Source organism: Podarcis melisellensis (genome assembly GCF_964234715.1).
Source record: "Podarcis melisellensis genome assembly, chromosome: 15".
Taxonomy (NCBI): Eukaryota; Metazoa; Chordata; class Lepidosauria; order Squamata; family Lacertidae; genus Podarcis; species Podarcis melisellensis.
The window spans coordinates 23,645,795-23,670,456 of record NC_138532.1 but is presented as its reverse complement, the minus strand read 5'-3'; the positions used below and the strand labels follow the sequence as shown (position 1 = coordinate 23,670,456).

The window sequence follows — 24,662 nt, the reverse complement described above, 5'->3', positions numbered from 1 at the left end:
CCAGAACTCCTGGGCATCCAGTGAACCTGAATGTTGGGAGGTTTGCGAAAGGTAAATGAAGGTCCTTATGCACATAGCACATAGTTCAACTATGGAACTCACACCCACAGGAGGCAATGCTGGCCACCAACATGGGTGGGTTTAAAAGAGGACTGCACAAATTTATGGAGAAGGCTATTAATGGCAAAGAGCCACGGTGGCTATGCTCTGCCTCCAGAATCAGATGTAATAATAATAATAATAATAATAATAATAATAATAATAATAATAATAATAATAATAATTTTTTATTTATACCTCGCCCATCTGGCTGGGCTTCCCCAGCCACTCTGGGTGGCTACCAACAAAATATTAAAATACCGTAATACATCAAACATTAAAAGCTTCCCTAAACAGGGCTGCCTTCAGATGTCTTCTAAAAGTCTGGTAGTTGTTGTTCTCTTTGACATCTGGTAGGAGGGTGTTCCACAGGGAGGGCGCCACTACCAAGAAGGCCCTCTGCCTGGTTCCCTATAACTTGGCTTCTCGAAGCGAGGGAACCGCTAGAAGGCCCTCAGCGCTGGACCTCAGTGTCCGGGTAGAATGATGGGGGTGGAGATGCTTCCTCAGGTATACTGGGCCAAGGCCATTTAGGGCTTTAAAGGTCAGCACCAACACTTTGAATTGTGCTCAGAAACGTACTGGGAGCCAATGTAGGTCTTTCAAGACCAGTGTTATGTGGTCTTGGCGGCCTCTCCCAGTCACCAGTCTAGCTGTCACATTCTGGATTAGTTGTAGTTTCCAGGTCACCTTCAAAGGTAGCCCCACGTAGAGCGCATTGCAGTAGTCCAAGCGGGAGATAACCAGACCATGCACCACTCTGGCGAGACAGTCCGCAGGCAGGTAGGGTCTCAGCCTGCATACCAAATGGAGCTGGTAAACAGCTGCCCTGGACACAGAATTGACCTGCGCCTCCATGGACAGTTCCTGGTCCTTCAAGGGCACAGTTACCCCATTCAGGACCAGGGAGTCCTCCACACCCGCCCGCCTCCTGTCCCCCAAACACAGTACTTCTGTCTTGTACTTTAACTTCAATCTGTTAGCCGCCATCCATCCATTAATGCTTCTGAATATCACTTGCAAACCACAGAAGGGGAGAGTGTTCTTGTGCCTGGGTCCTGCTTGGGAGGTTCCCAAAGACATCTGGTTGGCCACTGTGAGAACAGGATGCTGGGACTAGATGGGCCACTGGCCTGATCCAGCAGGCTCTTCTTATGTTCTTATTTGTTCCACCACCAATTCCCTGTAGGAGAGGATTTGTGCCTCTTTTATACACTTCTCTTGGAGCACCAGAACTTGCTCCATCAAGTTTGTGTGTATATGGATACAGCAGGACTGAATGGCCATGAACTGCAAGAGGTACAGCTCCGCGCAAAGCTGAAAATGTACACAAGCTAAGCATATTGACCATTCACTGCATCAGGAAGGAGGCGATAACACAATCCTCCTAACTAGAAGTCCCGTGACATCTTTGTTTAAGGGCCACTTGCATGAGAGCTGCAAGAATTCCTCGGGGCTGCCCTCTGCATGACTGAACAGCTCTGGGAGCGCCATTTGATCAAAGCTTGTGGTGCAGTTTTGAACAGCTGCAAGCGGTGAGAATTCCCTCATCAGCTGAAATAATGCTCACACGTATGAAAAGTGGGCAGAAGAGAAAGCAAGGGGCCTGAACGGGAGGGAAACTCTCTGCTAATATCCCCTACACTTTCACTGAACCAATTCGACACCTGGAAATGACGGCAAAGCTCAATCACTGCTGCAAAGTCACCCCAAAACTGCTAGCAGACACACCAGTTCATGTTTAGGGGTTGCCCTATCAGCCCCAAACACCAGAATATTATGACGCTTGCAGCACACCAGCATCGCTGGAATGCAACACTAATAATTATCTTCCTACATTATTTATTTGCTGGGGTAGCAAGGCCTTTTCAGTGCTCATTGACTGAAACATAACCAAAGACTAACAATGCTAGATTAAGACTCATTTCACAAACGGTTGATGAATAGGGGTACATATCTTGCTTCCCCACCCCATACACAGCAGAGGTTCATGCCCAGTGAAGGAAGAGTGCAAGGGGGCAGGAAGAGACACCATCAGGGCCTGGGCCTGTCAGACTGTCCTGTCCTTCCCCCATAGGGCCAACGGACACCAACTGCCCTGTCAGAAGGAAGATGGGGGGGCTGGGAGAGTGGGTCGTTTGTCTTTTATTTTTATCTGCTAGTGAGCGGATGAGAGAACTGTAAAACTGTAAGCTGCCTTGGCAAAAGGGGAGCATATTAGTTCCCTAAATACGCCAAGTGGGGATACCATAATAGCTCTTGGGCACCATTTCCTGAAGCACAAGCAAGCTTTCTATATGCAGTGGCAAAAGGTTCCCTAGGGAAGAGAACAGCGGAACTCATTCCTGTAGCATACAGTCAAACAGTAAAATAACTGGGAAGCTACTATTGATATATAATTGTTTTATAAAAACCACAAACCACCATATTCCTCTACCTTTCCCATTTCAGCTCTTCAGGAAATAGGACCGGCATAGGAACTAACAAGTGCTAAAGAACTTTTAAGTGCATTAGTTAAGTCAGTGTGGTGTATTGATAACAGCAGTGTTTCTCAAACTTGGGTCCCCAGCTGTTGTTGGACCACAACTCCCATCATTCCTACCTAGCAGGACCAGTGGTCAGGGATAATGGGAGTTGTAGTCCAACAACAGCTGGGGACCCAAGTTTGAAAAGCACTGGGTTAGAGTGACCTATGAGACCAGAGTTCAGATCCACACTCATCCAAAAAGCTCACTATGTGACTTTGGACCAGTCACTGCCTCTCAGTCTAACCTGCCTGACAGGGTTGTTGTGTGGATTAAATGAGGGGAAGAACCATACTTGGGTGCCTTGGAGAAAAGGTGGTTTATAAATGCCACAAATAAAATAAACTATATCAGGCATAGGCAAACTCGGCCCTCCAGATGTTTTGGGACTACAACTCCCATCATCCCTAGTTAACAGGACCAGTGGTCAGGGATGATGGGAATTGTAGTCTCAAAACATCTGGAGGGCCGTGTTTGCCTATGCCTGAACTATATGAATAGGCTACTTTAAAACATACCATGAGGGAAGAAGAGGGGTGGGGTGCAAGAATCCCCTTCTGTACCTTCAATCATGTGTCTACTGAAGGAGTGGAGAAGAGGCTGGGATCATGCCTGTGGACCTTGTCCATGACCTCAGCCTCCTCACACTTTCCATGAAGGATGAAAGGAGCATCTATGCACACACAGATTAATGTAGCCTCTTCCCTGTGACTGGGAACCTGATTGTGCAGATTGATATCTCTGAGCTGACCTCTAATATGCATATTTTACATGCACATCACACACACTTCAGGCTTTGCATACATTATCATCCTTTTATAAAAGGATGCCACACTCACTAAATCTGGCCCTTCAGAATCCAAAACAGAAGTGATTTTATTCTCTTGGGATGCCACCTTAGCACACATGACAAACATCAAATTCAAACCAAATTTATTAACAGGGCAACCAAATGCTAATTGCAGCCAAACAGAACCATATGGACATAAACCGTATGCAAGGATTATGCATAAAAATAAAAACTCGCCCTATACAACAAATAAAACACGTTTATGCATCTAAAATCTTGAGAGAAGCCATATGGCCTTGTCTAAGTTGAGCAGACTTCTCTGCAAATTTCTGTGTAATAAACATTACAGACCTGTCCAAACCAAACAACAGATATTTAATATTATGTGAATAATTGAGGTCAGCAGCCACTGCTGAAGATTTGTCTAAATATCTGTTTTATACAGTTTGCATATAATGTACGGCGTCCTCTACCCAGGGGCTACCGCATATGCCAAAAGGGCTGATCTCTGGCAATTTTCTTAAATCTCCCTTCCAGAAAATGTGACTTCATAAGAAATATATATTCCTAGAAGAGTTAGCATGTCAGGGCCCAAGCCTCAAGCTCCAAGTTCAGAAGAGCATGAGCTGGCTGAGACTGGGATTACTGAGCTGAAGAACTAGGCCCGGATCCTGCTACTGATCCTAAACCTAGCAGTCCTGTAGCCTTTGGAAGCTGAGTCAAAGCACCTTCCCCCATGTCCAGTTTACCCCTGTTCATATGGGAGCTGGAGCTTTAAGTGGTTGGAAGGACCCATAAGGCCTCAAGTCCACCTCCAGCTAGTACTGAAGTGAGTTCCTTGCTTGGAGCTTTCCATGGTGCTTTTTTGCCTACTAAACCCTTCCTCAACCCCACTGGAAATCAGGGATGAGGAACCTGTGGCCCTAGCTCCCATCATCCCTCACAGCTTGACCAGTGTCAATGATGGGAGTTGTAGTTCAACATCTGAAGAGTCACCGGATGTCCACTCATGTTCCTAAGTGTTTTCCCAGGCTCTCAAATTAACACAAGGTGGTTCTCAACGAAGGTGTTACCACTCCCTGAGGGGCAGTTAGAAACTCAGATATACAGTCGTACCTTGGTTTTCGAACAGCCTAGTTCTCAAACGTTTTGGCTCCCGAATGATCGAAAACCAGAAGTGACAGTTCCGGTTTTTGAATGTTCTTTCAGAAGCCAAACGTTTGATGAGGCTTCCCTGGCTTCTGATTGGCTGCAGGAGCTTCCGGCAGCCAATCAGAAGCTGTGCTTTGGTTTTTAAATGCTTTGGAAGTCGAACGGACTTCCAGAATGAATTCCGTTCGACTTCCAAGTTACAACTGTATAAGCTAGGGGCCAACTGTCTCCTTTAACCAAGGTTACAGTTGCCAAAATGGAATGTCTAGTTGCCATTTTGGTGCAAAACAGCTCTGAAGTCCTATTTTTCAAACGATGCACTAACAGTGATTGATTATCAGTTACACATCTGCCTAGTTCATATGACAACCCTGAACTAGGTTAAGGACTTTGAGAAGTTAAAGAAGAAAAGTCACTTCCTCCAGGAACAGTCCACATATATAATAGCCTATTCCTGCCTCTTTTTTCTGAATGGTGATACGGATCATTCATAATAATTTAAGAATATTCTTCACAACTGTGAGCAGGACAGTAGGATTGGGTAAGTGAAGACAAGCTTCAACAATGAGCTATAGCGTTGTTCATTGCTCCTGCACGGAAAAAGCATTTTGGTTCCTGAAATTCATTCTGGTTGTGCGGATAAAATATAACTGATAAAATCCTACAGGATGTGGTATGAGTGTGTGAAAACATTCAAGTTCCAATGATGCCTAGGCATGCATCTCTAGATGGTGGAGATGTTGGACACCAGCCTGGCCAATAGGTGCAAAATGTGCCTGGCACTTGGCTAATATCAGACACTGCCCAGGGTGGGGTGGGTGGGGGGGTAATGGGATTACCTAGGGGGAGCTAAGAGGCAAATGGGCGGCAGTTGGCTGCTGGTCGTATAAATGACTATTGGACTTTGAGAAGCATTTCACTGGATAAAGTTCATCAGTTTTGTGGAATAAATTTTTGTAAATAGTTTTAATTGAATTTTGAATAAATGCACAATTAATTGTTACCGTTCTGAATTTTATTGTGCTATTATCTTCCTTAGTGGATCGTTCAAACAACTATTCCAAATAATGCTTTTCATACAGTAGCATAGCTCTCAACGTTTCCCTTTTTTTAAGGGAAATTCCCTTATTCCAAATAGGATTCCTCGCAAGAAAAGGGAAAAGTTGACAGCTATGTACAGTGGGGGGGGGGGGCACAGGGGATAAGCGTATGGAACCAAGCAGGCTGTGTGGACTGAAAAAAGTTGAGAACTACTGAATTAACACAGTGTTCATTGGGTCTAAAGCTTGACATGCCGCTTTTCAGCTTTCTGCTTTTGAGGTCCGTCACAGCAATAAAGGTAAAGGAACTATGTAAGAAGAATCAATGTCCAGATTTCAAATGCCTTACCTGGCACCTGATCGCTTATAATGATGGCCCAAGGCATTCCACATAACCCACCTGTGTTAAGAGCCTCAAAAGATTATCTTAGATAATATGAGCTCAGTACATCAAGCAAGTTTGGCAACTGGATAACTTTCGGAGTCTTTACGTCACGGACATGGCATCAAGAAGTGTTTTGGGGACAATCAATGACATTGGTCACTGTTTTGTTTAAAAGGTGGTGGAAAGCGAAACCTCATGGCTGAAAGAAGAGCCTTACCTGAGCTCCAACTGCCACAGTCCAACTGAAAGGAGCCTTACTCTCCACAAACAGAAAGGAACCCTCAGCAGCCACTTGGGCTACGCTTCCCACAAGATTCCTTGCACAGGAAAGGTCAATCACATCCGTCAAATAACCGAAAAGCTGAAGTGCTGAGCTGTCAGTTTTCTCAAGGAGGAATTCACTGCTTCCCCCAAGAAGGTCATTGTTACCTAATGTACAGTACAATTTACCCTTGCTGCTAATAATGCTTACCCAAAACACTCAAACACAAACACCTGCCAGCAGTGATCTAATTACAGAGTTAAGGTCTAATTTCAATATGAGCTCCTCAACCTTTTCTCCCAAAATTCTATGATTATTACTATTGACGGGGTTTCAAGGAGGCTTACAGATAAAACAGGAACAGCTGAAAACGTAGGGAAGGACCACTAAGAAACAATTAAACATTAATAGAATTAAAACTATGTATAAATATAAAATATCTAATTACATTCTGGATACTGAATCATGATTCACACACATCAGTTGTGCTAAAGAAAGCCAGGAGTTAGCATCGTGACTAGCAGAAGAGACCTGAAATCTAATATTTAATTTAACCCTTTCCCAACTATGCAAAACCAAAGGTATTCTTCCCATGAGATTCCCGTCCCTAAAGATTTGTTTTCAAATGATCAAACAAAACTTGGAGTATACTTTACTATAAAACAGTCGTGGAATAAGCATTTTAAATAAATAAAACTAGCTGGAATCCAAGTTCCTTGTGGATAAAACGATGATTACTATCTGTGGATACCTCAACAGCACAATCCATCAAATTCCGAATCTATTGCTATTATTTTCAAGCAGGGACTTGGGAGTTCCATGATGATGATGATGATGATGACAAAAAAATCTGAATACCACTCTATACCCATAGATATCAGGGTGGTTCACAACATTTACCATTCACAAAATCCTATGCAATCAAATGAACAACCAACATTACAAGGAATATAACCAACAGCAGATTTCTAACACCATGAGATAAAAATGCTGTAAAGATTTAGTAAATTGTTTTAGCAGTCCCATGTAGTAACTCACCCCACAAGTAAGAATAGCCTGCTGGATCAGGCCAATGGCCCATCTAGTCCAACACCCTGTTCTCACAATGGCCAGCCAGTTGGACACCTACAAGCAGGGTTCGGGCACCAGAGCACTCTCCCCTTCTGTGGCTTCCAGAATCTGGTATTCAGAAGCATTATAGCTCTGTCTTAAATCTTCCAATGTTCAGCTTCGACATTCCCACATGTACAAAGAACCAGGAATAATAATTAAATGGCCACCAAGGATAACAAGACCAAGATTCCTGCATTGCAGGGGGTTGGACTAGATGACCCTTGTGGTCCCTTCCAAGTCTACGATTCTATGATTCTAAAGATGGAAAGTGGATCGTTCCTCTTCTACAAAAGGTGGACTACTTTACCGCACTTAAAGGGGGTGTCAGAGTGTTTCTATGCTGAGAAATCTCAGAAGGCACTTTCAAAACCCTTTTTGCTTGGCTGCGATGTTTGCTATCACTACGGACAGTATGAGTTGCAAATACAAGCAGGATAAAATACTTTTTTATTTTAAAAAACCTTACATAAACCAGAGCAAGGAGCATTGTTTTACAATCCTTATTTATACTTTTCAATCAAGAGAAGAATTACAGAATGAGTAAAAGCTATTTGTAAAACAAAAAAATGGAAAGACTCTACTTAATTACCACCTGCAAGTTCCATGCTCCCTCAGTGCTGAAAGCATAATATAAAAAGGGTTTTCTTGTTTTATCTTCACAGCAACTCTCCAAGGTAGGTTAAGTCACTACTTTGTCCCAAGATCATTCAGTTTCATACTTCATTCAGTTTCACTTCTGTTTTCATAATATACACCCACCAAGCTCAATCTGTTTATTGTTGTTTTTTAAAGCAAAAAACAAAAACTTTTCAGTCTAGTTTAAAATGCATACTCCCTGGAAAAATAAATGCTGCACTATAACACTTTCCGATAACTTGAAGCGTTCAGCAAAAATGACGCCCCCCCCCAAGTTGCTGGAAAACAAGACAAGCATGGAAAGTATATATTTTTCCATTAAGGTTGTGCAGAAAAATCCCCGGTGCATTGCATTCCATCATCACCTATTTCCCATCCTCTGAAATCAGAGTGACAACTGAGCCTCCTTACTGAATAAGCTCATAAAAATGGCTTCTTCTACTGCAAAGTGGAAAAAGCAAGGAGGCAGAAAACACTAAAAATGTATACAGAAAGAAAGAAAGAAAGAAAGAAAGAAAGAAAGAAAGAAAGAAAGAAAGAAAGAAAGAAAGAAAGAAAGAGCAAGCTTTCCTTCCTAACATAAACATCAAGTAGGACTAAAATTATAATGCTTGCTAGAGAGTAGGCATCGGCAGTGAGGCAGCGCCCTCTAGCATCTTCTGAGCATATTTATCACTAGATGTAAGAGTTGCCCTAAACATACAATCAGCAACTCTCTCTTTTTTCTGAATGCGGAGTGTGAATCTATAAAGTCTGCCATGCACGTACTGTTCCTGCCCAATCCTTCTTAGCCTCTGATCTAGCGGGGGATGGAGGAGAGAGAGAGAGAGAGAGAGAGAGAGAGAGAGAGAGAGAGAGAGAGAGAGATTGTAGCCATTCTGCAGCATCAATTACTTTAAATATATGTTTCAATGTGAGCAAATCACGCTGTTACATAATTAAGAAGAAATTATTTTTTATGAGTGGGCAGGCAAGCCTGATGCAAACACTACAGTTTTACTATTCACAGACTGTAACACGGAAGCATTGCCAGGAAGCCTTGCTAAGCTATTATGCAATACTCCAGCCCCATCCAACACTTCATTCATTCAAGAATATATCAGCACGGTGCTGAAATTGTGTGGGGGGGTTTGAAAGAGGAAGTTTGAGAGGTAACTGGAATATCATCTACCCGTTGTCTGCATTATGTTATTGCAAGTGCAGCTCCAGCTGTATACTAAGCTTTCTCAATCTGTATCTGCACACACACACATAACTAAAAATGTGAAATATCTTAAAGGCCTAGTAAGCCAGCCCCCCCCCCCCCCGGCTCAATTCAAGATGGTTTCTATAACATAAATCTGACTGATCCACTAATACAAATCTAAAGTTTATTCTAAAAGACAACCACTGCAAGTAATTTTAAGCAATTTAATATTTTTCCCCTCTCACCTCCTACTAACAGAAGTATCTCACTCTACAACAGCTTTCTAACTATTTATGCAAGTAGGCATTACTATTAGGCACGATAAAATGGATAATCAATTTTTCAGCCACCACCTTACTATAATGACTGCTTATTTGAAGAAAGAACAATTCCTATTTCAGTGGAGTATGTCAACATCTCTCCTACTCAAGTACCAATTACCTATATTGAAGAAAGCACCACAATAAATGCCCTTTACCTTTTATAAAGAGGATTTGGAGTGTATAAACACACACAAACTATGTTGACTTTTGCTCAACCTCCAAATAATAAGCTTCTATTATTATTATTATTATTATTATTATTATTATTATTATTATTATTTGTGTACCGTCCTTCATCCGTAGATTTCAGGCTAGTTCACAAGACAATTTTAAGTATTATCTCAATGAATCTTTATATTGGAACCTCTTCCAGCAAAACTTATGACCTTGGGTCACTCACCATCTTTCAGCCTAACCTACCTCTCAGTGTGGTTGTGAGGATAAAATGGGGGGTGGGGTTAAATTGTGAATGCCACCTTGAGCACCTTAGAGGAAAGGAGGGATGTAAATGCAAACAACAATAATAACAACAAACTCAAACAATGGCTTATGGTCACAAGTTCTTAGGGGGCGTCTGTAACGCAATCACATTACCCCATCACCTTCAGCAACACTTCAAGAAATTCCTGGGAAAGCATGGCAATGAGACTATGTCCTTAGCGCCCAAGTCATGAAAATTATTATGCCGCCTCCGTATTTTTGAACTATATGAAGGACATGGGACAGGGAAAGAGATCCCACATACCCTGTGTGCAGCACAGAAGCATTCAAGGCTTCAAGCGACACATAATCTTTCCTCTCCAGGAAAATAGAGAGACGTGGCTACATCTCAGGCATTACGGGGAGGGAGAGAGAGATCAAGGCGAGTTACAAATGCTGCAATTTTAACCACCACCTCTCTCGCCTACTGTACACTTAGGGACGGTGCAATCTCTCGCTCCATTCTCATTGACAAAGAGTTTTATGTAACTCAAAAGCCTGCAAGTTGCTACGCCCACAGGAGTCGGTCCTTGCCTGCATCTCCGGGATCAGGCTGGGAAGGAGCCGTCTATGCACCAAACTACTCATCGACAAAATATAATAGAAGGAAGAAAAGTTCGGAAGCGTCCCGTTTATTTATTTTTTAAGGGGGAGGCGAGGGCACTTCCAAATATACCGCACTGCTCTCCCTCAGCAGAGAAACGAGCGGCGGGGCCTGCCTGCAACTGCACACCTAGGCGGCAGGCAGGGGAGAGAGGTGTGGCAAGGAAAGGGGAGAGGCTGGAGAGAGAGGGAGAGAGCCAAGAGGCGCCACTGCACCAGCATCGTTGATGCAGAGGCGCTGCCGCTGCTCAAAGAGAAGCCCTTTTGCATGATCCTCTCCCTCCTTCCCCGGGATGCATTCACACCCTGCAGTGATGCTCAGCTCCCGTGCGCTCCTCCCAGCACCTCTCCGGTGATGCAGCCCTATAGGAAAAAAAGCGCACCGGGGAGGTGGATGAGGACGAGGGTGGCCTGGAAGGCCAACCGAGGAGCCCGATCCCCGACCCCCCCCACCCGGCGCCGCCCACCCGCCGCCCGGCCCACCCGCTTCCTTTGCTTCCCTCCTTCCTTTACCAGGCAAGCTTGAAGCCTTTCATTAGTACAGTCACGATCAGCCGGTGCCCGTCGTGTCCTTGGCTGCCCACTGACGACGCCGGAGCGGCTCCCAAGACATAGTGGAAGAGGCCGGGCAGGCGCAGGCTGCCGGGGAAGCGCACCGTCCCGGCATGGAAGGCGGGCGGGCGGTAGGAGGAGGGCAGCGCCGCCCCGCCGCCCCAGGCTGCTGCTCTCGCTACTCCGCCGCTCTCGCTGCTGCTGCCGGGGGCCGGCTCTGCGGAGCGCGGGCAGCCCGGGCACGCCAGCGAGGCGGAGATCATGCCATGGCCTCCCCGCGCCGCCGCCGCCAACGGCCCAGGCGCCCGCGGCGAGCTCCCAGATGCTGGGGAGGCACCCAGGGGCGGCGCAGCGCCAAGCCCCGCCGGGAGTCCGGATCCAGCCCTTGCTGCTGCTGCTTCCTGCTGCTGCTGCTGGTGGTGGTAGTGGTTGTCCCTCTCCAGCTAATCTCTCGCCTTCCTCCTCCTCCCGGGTCCTCGATGCGATGCGACCCCGGCGCAGCGCGCCTCGCCTGCCCACTTGCCCGGCCCGAGCGGCTGCGCCCGCCCTTTAAAGGCGCCCGCCGCCTGCCAAAGGGAAAGCCGGCCAAGCTGGGCCAGCCTGCGGAGGGAGGAGGATGCCCGCCGCGCGGTCCCGCGGATGGAAGCGGCCGAGGGGAGGGGAGGGCGCGCGGGCCAGCCTTCGCCCGGGGACTCCCCAGAGCGCCTCCTCGCTTAGGCTGGACCTTGTTTCCTTGCCGAGGAACCCCGCGGTCTCGGCAGGGCTGGCGTCCGTAAGCAGGCATGCACAGGAGCGGGGTGCGAGTCCTGCGCATCCTTACTAAGGAGCACGTCCGGTTGCACTCAGGGCCCGGGGAGTTCGGCTGTCAAGAAATCGAGCTTCTCTTAAGTCTTCGAGGCTTCAATTCTAGCCATGCTTATTAAGCTCCCGAGTATATCAGTAGATCAGCCTCCTAGGTGCCGAGGGCACTTGGCCGAAATCCCCCCTCTCTCTCATACATGGGGCACCCTGGTCCTGGCTATGTAGGAAATAAGGTTGCAATTTCCAAAAAGGGGAAGGGAGGCACTTTGCACCGGGTAGAGACGCTCTTGCCCTTTTCACACTTCAAGTGCTCCAGGCCAAACCCCTGAGTTTAGGGGTTCATAAAGCTGAGGAAAGGCATGTTTTAAAACTGAGTTTCCCAAACTTGGGTCTCCAGCTGATGTTGGACTACAGCTCCCATCATCCCTAGCTAGCAGGACCCTAGCTAGTCAGGGATGATGGGAATTGTAGTCCAAAAACAGCTGGAGACCCAAGTTTGGGAAATCCTGGTTTAAACAAAAGAAATATGGTGGGGGTTATTTTTCCACCCTCCTTTTTTAAAATATATCATAAATGCTAGCTTTATATCATCACCTAAGTCTGGAGTAGTGCAGTGGAGACCCCAGCAGGCAATTCAGTGCACAAATACTCTAACTTGGCTCTAGTAGGTTCTGACCCAAAACACTGTTATCTGAAATTTTTGGTTCACGGCTCTTCCCGACCCCCTCCCAACACACAAAATCAATCAAAGAGGAGGGGAGAATTAGGCTTCTGTAGACCACCTGAAAAGCCAGGAAGATTAGCTGCAAGGGCCAAGGTTGTCCCTGCTGTCCACAGAGACAGGGAGAAGGCAGAGCAAAAACTACTGTTGGAGAGCCAGTTTGGTGTAGTAGTTAGTGTGTCAGATTAGGGCCTGGGAGACCAGGGTTCAAATCCCCCCATGAAATTCACTAGGCGACAATGGACCAGTCTCTCAGCCTAACCTACCTCACAGGATTGTCGGGGGGATTAAATGAGAGAACCATGCTCACCACCTTGAGCTCCTTTGAGGAAAAAGGTGGGATATAAATGCAGTAAATAAATTAATCTCTGGGTGAGATTTGAAGAAGTTTGGCAAGGCTTTCTGGTTCACCATTGCTTAACAATAGCAACAACAGTATGCTCCTCCTCAAATTATACTGTTAAAATGAAGACAAGTGGTGGTGGTGAGTGGCAACAGGAGTCTACTTTTGTGTAGAAGGACTGCGAACTCAGTTCAGTTTTGATACTCAGAACAAATCCCTGGGATCATAATTTGTTAGCTCTAAATGTGCCTCTTGTATCTGGTGATAGTTGGTGGATCTTGGTGGTTCTAGTGGATCCCCACCAGTCTGACGTTCACCCCTAGGATTGGTAATGAAAACATATGGGAGATAAAGTGGCTTGAAAGAACGCTTGCTCTGGACTCTCAAAAACAAAAACCAGCATGGAAATAGCCAAGACCTAATTCACCCATTGCCAACACTGATGAGCTAGAGCAGCCCAACATTTAACAAACTCAGCTCGCTATTTAGCAAATTCAAAGCGTGCACCAACAATTTCACTGCATTTTATGCGAGACAACTAACTGATATCACAAGATCAAACCCATTATCAACCTCCTTGCTAAACCCAAATCCGCCCTGAGCCAGAGTTCACTGATAATAATGGAGCAGCTTGGCCAGTTGTCCTGGGCATGGAATACTGCCAAGTGACCATTTCTTGTTGCCTTTAGAATATCATCATCATCACCACCACCTCCATCATCATTTGAATCACCTTTTTTATCAGTTTCATTATGAATGACAATCATGCAAGCCAAACAATTAAAAACAGATTTAAAAGCAATACAAATACAGTAATACTCAATCTTCATCCAGCCGGAAAACAGAGATGCTCTTCCACAAAATGGGCTGTCCCACTGAAGGCCCTGCTTTGATTTGCTGTGGAGCAGGCTTCTGGCGCAAAAGAGTATTGTGCCACCTTAAAGGCACATGTACTGATGTGCTTGTATGGACTTTCACCATTTAAAACTTGAAAGTGGCAAGATTTCATGAATTACAGCTGCTTAATGAAAATTACAACAGATCAAACTGGAGCTTATGCATAGGTTTACACACACACACACACACACACACACACACACACACACACACATGATGGCTCACATGTTATTGGCTAATGCAGGATCAAATATATTGAATGTAACCTCATTGGGGCAAGCACTTATTTGGCTCTTGAAAGCACCATGCACATTGATGCTGCACTATATTTATTATAATCACCATCAATATTAAATAAGCACTGAGGTTGTTCTCTGATTGAGAAATTATCTGCAATCAATTACATCACTAAAGTGGAATTGATTCTGAACCAAATCCTGATTGGTAAGGGACAGGCAGTGTTTTCTCAGCACAGTACATCAAGCTGCAAATCAGTTGTGTGGCAGTGTCTAACCTCGGGAGTTCTTTTAATTTTAAACCCACACTTCTTGCTCTGAGCTGCTTTCTAACCTGCACACCTTCCTGGGATGCTGAGCCCTTTTGGCTGCAAAATGGGTCAGGAGACCTGCAAACCTGGTGAAATCTGGGACAAAGCAGTACTGCAGAATCACCTTCAGCAATGTATAAGGGTTTATATTTTAAAAAAGGAAAGGGAGATGTCAGGCACTGAGAATGCAGCCAAGAACACTTTGGAGGTCAAGGAGATTGTCAGGAGAGATGGAGTAAGGAAAAATGAGGTGAAGGGAGGGGGCAGTTTATCCAAGTGGCAACCTCTGCTCCCAAGGCATGCTGGGTGAGATGCTACAAAATATTTATAAAGGAAGCAGGGAAGGGAAGGAAGGGGAGAACAACACTCAAAGCCCAGACATGGGAATATATTTTCTCCTGTTTATTTATGGCACATCCGCAGGGGCTGTCTCACATACTGGGCCAGAATTTATGGAGATTCTCAATGGTGTTTGTTGAACACACCAGACACCTAGTATAGAACAGTGGCCAAGACACTCGAATTGTGAGCTAGGAAGCGCAAATTCCACCTTAGCCATGAAATCGCTCAGTGGCTTTAGGCAATCTGTTCTCTCGCCTTCCTCTACCCATCTGCAGCATGGCCAGAATATTGTCCTACCTTATAAGGTTGCATGTTTTGAACACTTATAAAACCTGGTATATAAATGCTGAACAACAACAATATGCACAGAATTTAAATTGCATTTCAGGTTAGAGCTGGTCCTCAGAGCATGGTCTTCTCAAGTCTTCTTCAGACCAAAGGCCCACCTAGCCCAGCATCCTGTTGTCAGAGTGGCCAAGCACCTATGGGAAGAACGCAAGCAAGAACTGAATGCCACAATATTCTTCCCTCTTGCAATTCCCAGCAACTGGTAAAACATAGTCAATGGTGGTCTTATCCTCCATGAATTTGCCTAGTCCCCTTTTAAAGACTTCCAAGTCTGTGGCCATCATTACTTCTTGTGGGAGAAAGATTCATGAGTTAACTGTGCTGCATGAAGAACAACACCTTTGTCCTGAAATGGTCTCCCTGGGTCCTAGTATTATGAGACTGGTAGAAAAACTTCTCCTTTCCATTCTCTCCATGCATAATCTTACGCACCACTATCATATTCATCCTTACTCACTTTTTTTCTAAATTGAAAAGCCCCAAATGTTGTAACCTTTCCTTATAGGGAAATTGCTGCACCAGGATCCTTAACCCTTTTTTCCTTGCCCTTTTCTGAATCTCTTCCAGCCTTCCAAGTGTGGTCTTAACATGGATTTGCGTAGCAACATTATTATATTGACAGGCCCATCAAGTTATCCACTTCAGACTACCTTGGAAGGTGGCGGGATCTCCTTCACATTAGAGGATTTTAAGCCAAGGTTGGATGGCCATCTGTCATGGATGTTTTAGTGGAGATTTCTACACTGCAAGGAGTTGAACTAGATGACCCTCAAGATCCCTCCCAGCTCTACAATTCTATTATTCCATGACCCTATTGTCTCATTCTGGGTCATTCACCACCAGTTCAGACCACCACTACCCCAATGAGTGTGTATGTGAATTATGATTTTTTTGCTTTGTTTTTTCAATGCACGTTACATTTGCTTACACTTGTTACTACCCATTCACCAAGCCTTGAGAGATCCTTTCAAAGCTCCTCACAATTCTTTTTGTTTTAACCACCATGGAAAGTTCGGTATCATCAGCTCCCATACTGTTCACCACTAATGCTAGATAATTTATGTGGAAGTTAAAAAGCACAGGTCCCAGGTACCAATCCTTGGGGACTCCGCTTTCTACATCTTTCCATTAGGAGAACTGTCTGTTTATTCCTACTCTCTGTTTCCTGTTTCTTAACCAGTTACTTATCCACAATATAACCTCATTCCTAAAATAAAAGCCACAGGGGAGACACATTCAGTGAATCGTTCTCATTTACAGAAACCGCACCAAATTCTATTGAAGTTCTCATGGGGTGTAGTTAACTTACCTTTATTCAGAGTAGGCTCACTGAAATGAACAGGCCTAAGTTAGCTGTGGCTATTTAAGTGGGTCTTCTCTGAGTAAAGGTTACTTGACTACAACTCAGCAATTCATTACAAGTCTTTTCCCTAAAGTTAATTTCATTATTCACACTACTAACAAATCTCTTGTTATATTTAGGTATCACACCTGTTGAAGATTAAAGTATCTTTGTTTTCTAATAATAATTATAAAAGAAGTGTCCAAATGCCACATTCCAAAGAAGGTACAAAAGTTAAGAATATTGTCAAGGGGAAATAAACTAGGAAAGGGATAACTATACTTAGGAGTATGAAAATGACACCTTTAGAAACATCTGGTTTAACAGTGCTTCAAAAATGAAGAGCATGACGTTTGGAAGGAGAGAGCAAAGTGAGGTAGGAAGTATATTGAATAACTGAATCTGAAAGCTTTGAAACTACCTGGAAAAAGGCTTGGTTTAGATCCTTTCCTACACATACCAACAGCTAGTGGGCAACTAAGAATTATGGGCACCTCTTTTTTATCTCCGTCCCTAGGATTCTTGCTATACAGAACTGCATTTCAATAAGGTTCCCAGCTACTGAACTGGTCCTGCATCTTAAACCATATAGAATTGAAACAATGCTCCTGTGGTATTTGGATGGCTGATGGGAAAACCTTCACCAATTAGCTTTCTATGTGCCCCAGGCCACTTAAAGGCACAGGATCAGTGGCAGTAAAGCAAGCTGGCAACTGCTGCATATAAACACCAACTGCTCTTGACTTATGATTCTATGTCCTGAAGTGCTGGAGGGACATGCATCTGCACTGTGCAGATCAGAACAATCCAGCCTCATCTAGACTGAAAAGATTCTGCGAGGGTGATGCTGTCATGGAGGACACAGGCCTCATCATGGAGGACACAGGGAAAGAAGGGAAAGGAGAATGTTAGCCGCTTTGATACTCCTGAAGGGGAGTGAAAGGCGGGATATCAAATCCAAACTCCTCTTCCTCTTCTTCTTCTTCTTCTTCATCATCATCATCAAAACGAGAGAGCAATATTGGGTCAGATGCCTCTAAGTCCTCTCTCCGTAATCACTACTACCATCCAGGTAGCTGTTTTCCCTTGGTCTCAACTTTGCCCATACCAGTTCCCACAGCTGCCCTTCCATGGCCTGCAGGTTAACATGCCGGTGGGGCAGTTCTCCCTCTTCCAGTACACCATCTAACTTCAGGGAAGACAAGGCATGCTTAGGAATTCTTCCCCGAGCAATTTCAAATTTGCACATTCATTTCCTCGGAATTCTACTTCAAGCACACCCTCTAGTGTTCTGCTGCTAGACGACAGCCAAGCTTGCCAAAGACCCAAGAAGTCCTAGTGAAAGCCCTGCTTATTTTGATGCAGGGAAGCAATTGCGGGAGCATTAGGAGAGGTTGGGAGAGTCAGCAAAGGGACCTTCCTTCTCCTGGGTCAGTGTGATATGGAGACGAGAGAGAAGCATCCAAGACCCTTAGCGCATTATGCATAAACTAGGCACAGGAAGGGGAAACGGGGGCAGTGATGGAGAAAGTCCATTCCTCTGAAATGGAGAGAAGAGTGACTCTCTCAGATCTTGACTGTATAATGCCACAACCTCTGAACCAAACAGATATTTTTTCCCCTCCCTGGGGGTGTGGAAGAGAAGGACGTAAAGAAAGTGAAGATTAATGTAAGAAATAAAATAAGAATTTGCCAAGCGAAGCAACTTACGCACAGGGAGGCCGGCAGCATTTCCATCCTACCTTTGCTGTCGCCATATCAGACGCCTCCATATTTTCTGCTTGGCCTATCAGTCAACAAGATCATTCAGAAGGAGGTGGGGGGGCAGGGGAGGAAAGAAGGGAAAATAAAACATGAGGACATGGTAGAGGAGACGACACACAGTTTTATAGGGTGATGGGGGAATGGAGAAGGGAGTGGTGAGGCAAGAAAGCGGCTCTCCCCTGATCTCTGAGGCAACTCCCAGCGAGGGGAATGGAGGGCACGCCAATGCCATAATAAATCATAGAACTGTAGAGCTGGGGGGGGGGAGACCCCAAAGGGTCATCTAATCCAACCGCCCTCAATGCAGGAATCATACAGGGGACACATAAGCTCCTGTGGTAAGCTGTCGACAGAGATGGCCAGCTGGAGTCAGAGAAGCTGTCTGAGCAATTTCTCAGCGCTTCCCTTGTAAGAAGAAAAGGTTTGGCCTGTTGTCAGAAGAACAGAGGTACCCTCCTTCTCCCTCCACATGCCCTGTCCCCTCTGAGGAGTGGGCATACGACCCGCTTTCGACTTTCATTGCAAAGGGAAGGAAGATAAAGGCCACGCTTTCCTCAGCTATGAACTTCAGAAAAGCGGTGAGGGATGTGGAGAAGAGAGCAGGATAGGAGAGTAACCAGGAGGCATGTGAAAGGGATGTTCTGGGGAGAGGCAAGTAGCAAGGGATGGGGGACAAAAGGGAGGAGTGCCAGGAAAGCCAGAAAGGTGCAAAGGACTCGGCTGTGGGTGCATGTTCAGAGATGCTCTTAACGAAAGGATCCAGCGCAAGGAGGAAGGAGGTGAGGTTTTGATCATACCACACTCTCAGGGGGAGGAAATAAAATAAAATACACTCACCTCACCACCACCCACCTCCCTTTTTTTAAAAAAGCCCACTTGGAAAAAGACTGGTCCTTCCCTGGGAGTCTCGCCTCACCCAGTTTGCCCTGGCCTTGAAAACATCAAGTCATCATTCTAAGGGGAAAGTGTGCCAATTCAGAGTATTGAGAGGCTTCTGCATCTGCAGCGGAGGCCCTGCCTTTCGCAGTCCATCAGGCCTGACGATTGGACGAGCAAAGATGACTTCACACAGCCTCATTCATCATTCGAGGATTCATGCCCAGCAGGGACAGAGCTCCTCTCCCGTTCATGGGGACTGTGATTCTCCTTCCTGCCCTACTTTACTACAGCAGATCAATGTGGGTTTCTCTGATACCCGCCAGCTGCGGGAATGGATGAGTTTGACTGACTGGAAGGGTAAGCACAGACCCAAAGAATGGACAGCGCCTAGAGGGGGAGATGGCAGAGGGGGGGGGGGTCTGATCACTGAAGGAGCCACTGCTGGAAGATGCTGGTGCTCTCTCTCTCTCTCTCTCTCTCTCTCTCTCTCTCTCTCTCACACACACACACACACACACACACACACACACTGCATAGGTAAAGGTTGTAGCATCTCTGTCTCTCCCTCCCTTAAATCCCTCTTCACATCTCTTCCAGGAAACCTCGTTAGTCCCCCTCATCAATGACAATAAAAGCTGCACACCTGTAACCAAATTGGTTTCTCTCTTCACCTCCCTCTTAGTGTCTCACATTGTCTAGATTGTAAGCGCTTTCGGGCAGCGACCTGACTTTTCGCTATAGTACCAGTACATTGGTGATGTAATCATCAGCAGTCAGATACCCCAAATCCTATGCTCGCAAAAGGCGCTTTTAACTAGATGAAGTACCACCTCCAATCTGCTTTATTATTGCCTTTATTTCCCATCTTTGTCTGCAAGGCACTCAAGATGGCAAACATGGTTCTCTCCCCCTCCTCAATGAATCTCCACAACAACAACCACCTTGTCACTGGCCCAAGTTCACCCAATGAGCTACCTTGGTAAGTAGGGATCCTAGTCCCAACACTCTAACCACTACACCATGCTGTCTCTTTCTATGTGCAGTTACAAAGACCACTGCCCTACACCATGCAGTATGAGTCCTGCCTATTCAGTCACAGCAGAAGTCTGCAAAAATATTTAAGAGTGCACTTAGACTTGTGTTAGTTTTCCTGACAATGATGCTAGTGCCTCTGTCCAATTTTCTAATGTTCCTCTCATGCTGCAAGACCCGTTGCATTATGGCACTGTGGCTTTCTGACATCAACATGTGATGCTAAATTTCAGTGGGCGTGGTATAGCACAACAACCCACATCAATGGAGGTTGCTACCACGTTTTTTGTGCATGCCTGCTTCTGCCCCCCCCCCAAAAGTTCTCTCATGGAAATTGCAGGAAAGAACCATATGCCAGTGTACCACCCCAAATTTTGTACATATACTCCTGTGATTTTCCAGGTTGATGGTGCTGCAATCACATTATTTCTGGAACCAATTAACACAAAAAATGAGTGCTAAACTTCCATTAGATTTCCAGGAGCTGTTTTTTGCATTGTGTGAAAGCTCAAGTATAATGCAGAAATCAACAGTCAGTGAAACATCAGGGGAAACAGAATGAACTGCTGTGTGAATGAAGCCTAATAATCTGTGGAATACAAGAACAGGCTAAGATGCTTTGCAACACAAAACAATTTGATAGCTAGAGAAAGAAAGAAAAGAAAAGAAAAGAAAAGAAAAGAAAAGAAAAGAAAAGAAAAGAACTGAGAGGCTTGAAATGGGAGGGAGATAACGAGAAGAAGAAAACAGCATTGATAAGGCAAAGAAAAAAGAGCCTTAAAAGGGACCAGTATAGGTAAAAGACAGGAAGGCATGTTTCATAAATTGCTGGAACTGGAGGAATGCCTAGAGGATAAAAGTGCTGTTCTCTGAAATCAGTGTATTGCAGTCCTAGAATTTCTGTGGCTACAAGAACACACTTGCAACCACAGCATCTTTGAGCTGGGAGATGTCTGGTAAGAAAGGAGAATTGTGTGGTGCTGCAGCAGCTGAGAAATTACATGAGGCTTTCATCAGCAGTGCATGATGGGAGCTGTAGTTTCAGGCATCAGAATAGCAAATCAAGGACGGTATGCACTCCAGATGGATAATAGCTTTGCCTTCTTACTGGACTTCATTGCAAATAATCCTGAATTAATATTATTGACCATTTGACAGATCTGCATACATTCACTTCAATTTCCAACTCTTTTCCTTTAAAGCAGGCATAGGCAAACTGGGACTACAATGTTTGGGACTACAAGTCCCATCATCCCTGACCAGTGGTCCTGTTAGCTAGAGATGATGGGAATTGTAGTCTGAAACATCTGGAGGGCCAGAGTTTGCCTATGCCTGCTTTAAAGGTCTCAAATATATGGCACACCAGTCAGGTAACCAGTCAAATACTGTCAGCTGACCACCCACACCTTGATTGTGGCCAAATAATTTACAAAGCCAAGAATGTCAACTGGTATTGTTGCCAGTTTAATCCTTTTTAAAACTACATCATGGTGCCATTTGACAGGAGCAAAGAAAGATTGCCTGCCCTGCAGTCAGGAGCAAACACACCAACATAGCAAAGATTCCCCCATGGACCAGCTGCTGCAAATGTAGACATCTTCAAAGAAGAACAGGATTTCAAGCAGTTATCAGTAACGAAGCTCACAACCTGGCACTGTCTATGACTCCACCTTGCTTGCTATGGGAAGCAAGGAATACCTTCCTCCCTGTGACCTCTGCAAAGCTGGTGTTGCTTGAACAATTGGCTTCTTGACTCCTAAGCACAGCTGCCATTCAAACTTTGTTTGTTAATTGTTGCCATTAACTACTTGTTTTGTTTTAAATTTATTTTTAGTTTTCTCAGTTGCAGCTGAAGGTTGACTTTGATGTCATAGAATAAAACCTACGGGGAAGACACGCTCAGTGAATTCTTCTCATTTATAGAAACAATACCAAATTCTGTTGAAGTTTTGATGGGGTGTAGACAACTTACCTTTATTCGGAGTAGGCTCATTGAAATGAATGGGCCTGTTAGCCGTGGCTATTAATTTAAGTGGGTCTGTTCTGAGTAAAGGTTGCTTGACTACAACTCAGCAATTCATTACAAGTTTTTCCCCCTAAAGTTAATTTCATTATTCACACTATTAACAAATCTGTTGTTATATTTAGGTATCACACCTGTTGAAGATTAAAGTATCTTTGTTTTCTAATAATAATTATAAAAGGCTGGTGCATTTTAAATACTCTGCAGTTATACATGACAATACTTGATCAGCCAATTGACCAAAACTGTCTGAACACTAATTTCCCATAAGTGCTGATCTGAGCAAGCAATACAAATTATGCCCCCTTCACCCTCCTAAGTGATGCCCCTGACTCACCCCTCACTGGAATGACCACTGTACTAGGTCAGCAAAGACATAAGGTAAATGCAAGGCATGCCTTCTCTCACCCACCTCCCTGTATGTACCAGTATGTGTAAAAATAGCCAGCCAGCTCAGGTCTAAAAGGCAACTCCTGGGAGAGCTAAAGAACCTATACCAGCATCCAGGACACACAAGCAAACCTAGATTCCACATATTTGGGTCACCCCTTTTCTTAGGGCATCTCAGCCTGGGCATCGCTTTCAAAGAAGATGGAGCATGCACTTTTAAAAACACAGAGATCTCTGATGACCCTCGATTCATCCAAAGGAGCAATAAAAAGCAGATGATATAGTATATGGGGAGGGAGGGGTGATGCAGCAGCAAAGAGTTACAGCAGAAGGATTTAGACCAGAGGAGAGAAAGAGGAGGGTTGCAAGAACAGCAAGAAGTCCATAGAGGCTTACAGGGCAAAGTCATCAGCAAGCAGGGAGGGTACAGCCAGCAGTTGGAGAGAAATGGGAGGTGGCAGAGGAGGGAGGGAGCTGATTAGTAGTGTTTGGAAAGGCTGACCTTGTTATGGTGCATGGTGTGTTGGGGTTACACATGCTGCCATCTTATTACCCCCAGAACTCACAGAAACAGACTTCCAAAGGGACCAGGAAGCGAGTGTAGTGAAAAAGAAGGAGGCAGCAGAAGTAGCGCACACAGCTTATGATGAAACTCAGGCAGGCAATGTCAGTTGCAGAAGTCTGTAAGAATATTGTCCAGGCTGCCTAAATGAAACAAAACAAAACAACCCCTGCAGAAACCTGACTCGCCTTTAGACGTGCACAGCAATGAGAAGGAACCTCCCTTTTCTGAAGAAAGGGAGGGGGGAGAGGGAGGAAAAAAAGGTTGTCAAATCCACAATAAAGAGAAAATTGAGGACCAGCCTCCCTCCCTCCCTCTCTCCCCACGCCACACTTCTGAGATGCCCAGAGAGGGCACCTCAGCTCCTATTACCGATGCAAAGTCATTGCTGTGCTGAATCATAAATTGCGGGTTGGTTTTCTTTTCTCAAAAAGCAAACAGAGCCACTTTGCGTTTGAAATAAGGCACTGGACTTCTGCCCTACACCATGAGACAAGTGAAAAAGCTCCAGGAGGAGATGTCTGTACGGGAAAGGAGACGGCCTTCTTCCCCTCCTCATTCATTTCCTTTCTCATGGGAGGACCAATTTTAAAGGCACAGCTGCCTCCCGGTTTCTCCAGCAAACTTGCTGCTGCTGCTGCTGCTGTTGCGCACGCTACCAAAGGATAAGATGCAAATGGAAAAAACAGAAAGCCGGCGAGATTAAGGAAGAATTCTGGACCAGGCCCAAAAGGATTTGGGAGTTAATAATAATCAGAATCAAATTCTCATGACCGGGATTAAACGACATTAAGAGTTTCTTCCAGCTGACTCCCCCTCCCCAATCCCCTAACCATGCATGCCGCTCTCATCTAAAGTGCTTTCCCCGTCCCTCTCATCACCTCCTTCCAGGCATCCAGGGACCAAAGCTAAGGACCATCTTGACCATCAGGAAGGCTAATCCAGAAGGGTTTCCTTTAAAGCAGGAATGAGGATGCTGGGGAGATGAGATGAACGCTCTGATCAAAGTTTTAGAGAGGGTGGAAAGAACAGCCGGAAGGCTACTGGTCCATGGGGGGGGGGGTGTTATTCCGAGCCCCCGGCTTCGGCCATCAATTCCTGTGCCATTCCTGGGATTTTTCTTTTCCCCTCCAGCAAATAATTGGGGGGATGAGACATGTCACAGACCAGCCAGGTGCCTCTTTTGCTGCTCACTCATCACCTCCTGCTTGCTGACTCATTCAGGAGACGGGCTTTTCTTCCACGCCAATCAGCCAATCAGCACAGAGTTGGCTATTTCCCCATCCCGCTGCCCGGGACAGGACTAAGGGGGTAGCTCCTGTGTTCAAGAGATGTCCCTCCCAGACATTACTCAGCAAGGTATCTCGAAAGGAGGTTTAATACGTTTCATAGAGAGGAAAGCTGCGCAGAGGAATTTGCTGCTTAAAGAAAATGCAAAAAGTTTTGAAACCTTTTTATAAACTGCCCAATTCAATGTGCTAGAAAATAGCTACCTGGGAATACAGCTGTGATGGCTTAAAGCAAC

The 24,662-nt window shown here is 45.2% G+C and overlaps 1 protein-coding gene across 6 annotated transcripts in view; it reads right to left on the bottom strand.

Annotated features, from left to right (window-relative positions):
* Nucleotides 1–24,662, bottom strand: part of GRAMD1B (GRAM domain containing 1B) — a 210,503-nt gene that overhangs the window by 80,019 nt on the left and 105,822 nt on the right. The window contains exon 1 of one of the 6 annotated variants that reach the window (XM_081889791.1): nucleotides 11,108–11,145. The exons of the other annotated variants lie outside the window; for them this stretch is intronic. Within the exon in view, the coding sequence (XP_081745917.1) occupies nucleotides 11,108–11,130 (23 nt within the window). The 5' untranslated portion in view covers nucleotides 11,131–11,145. Of the gene's footprint in view, nucleotides 1–11,107; nucleotides 11,146–24,662 lie in introns of those variants that run through there. 6 annotated transcript variants of the gene reach the window in all.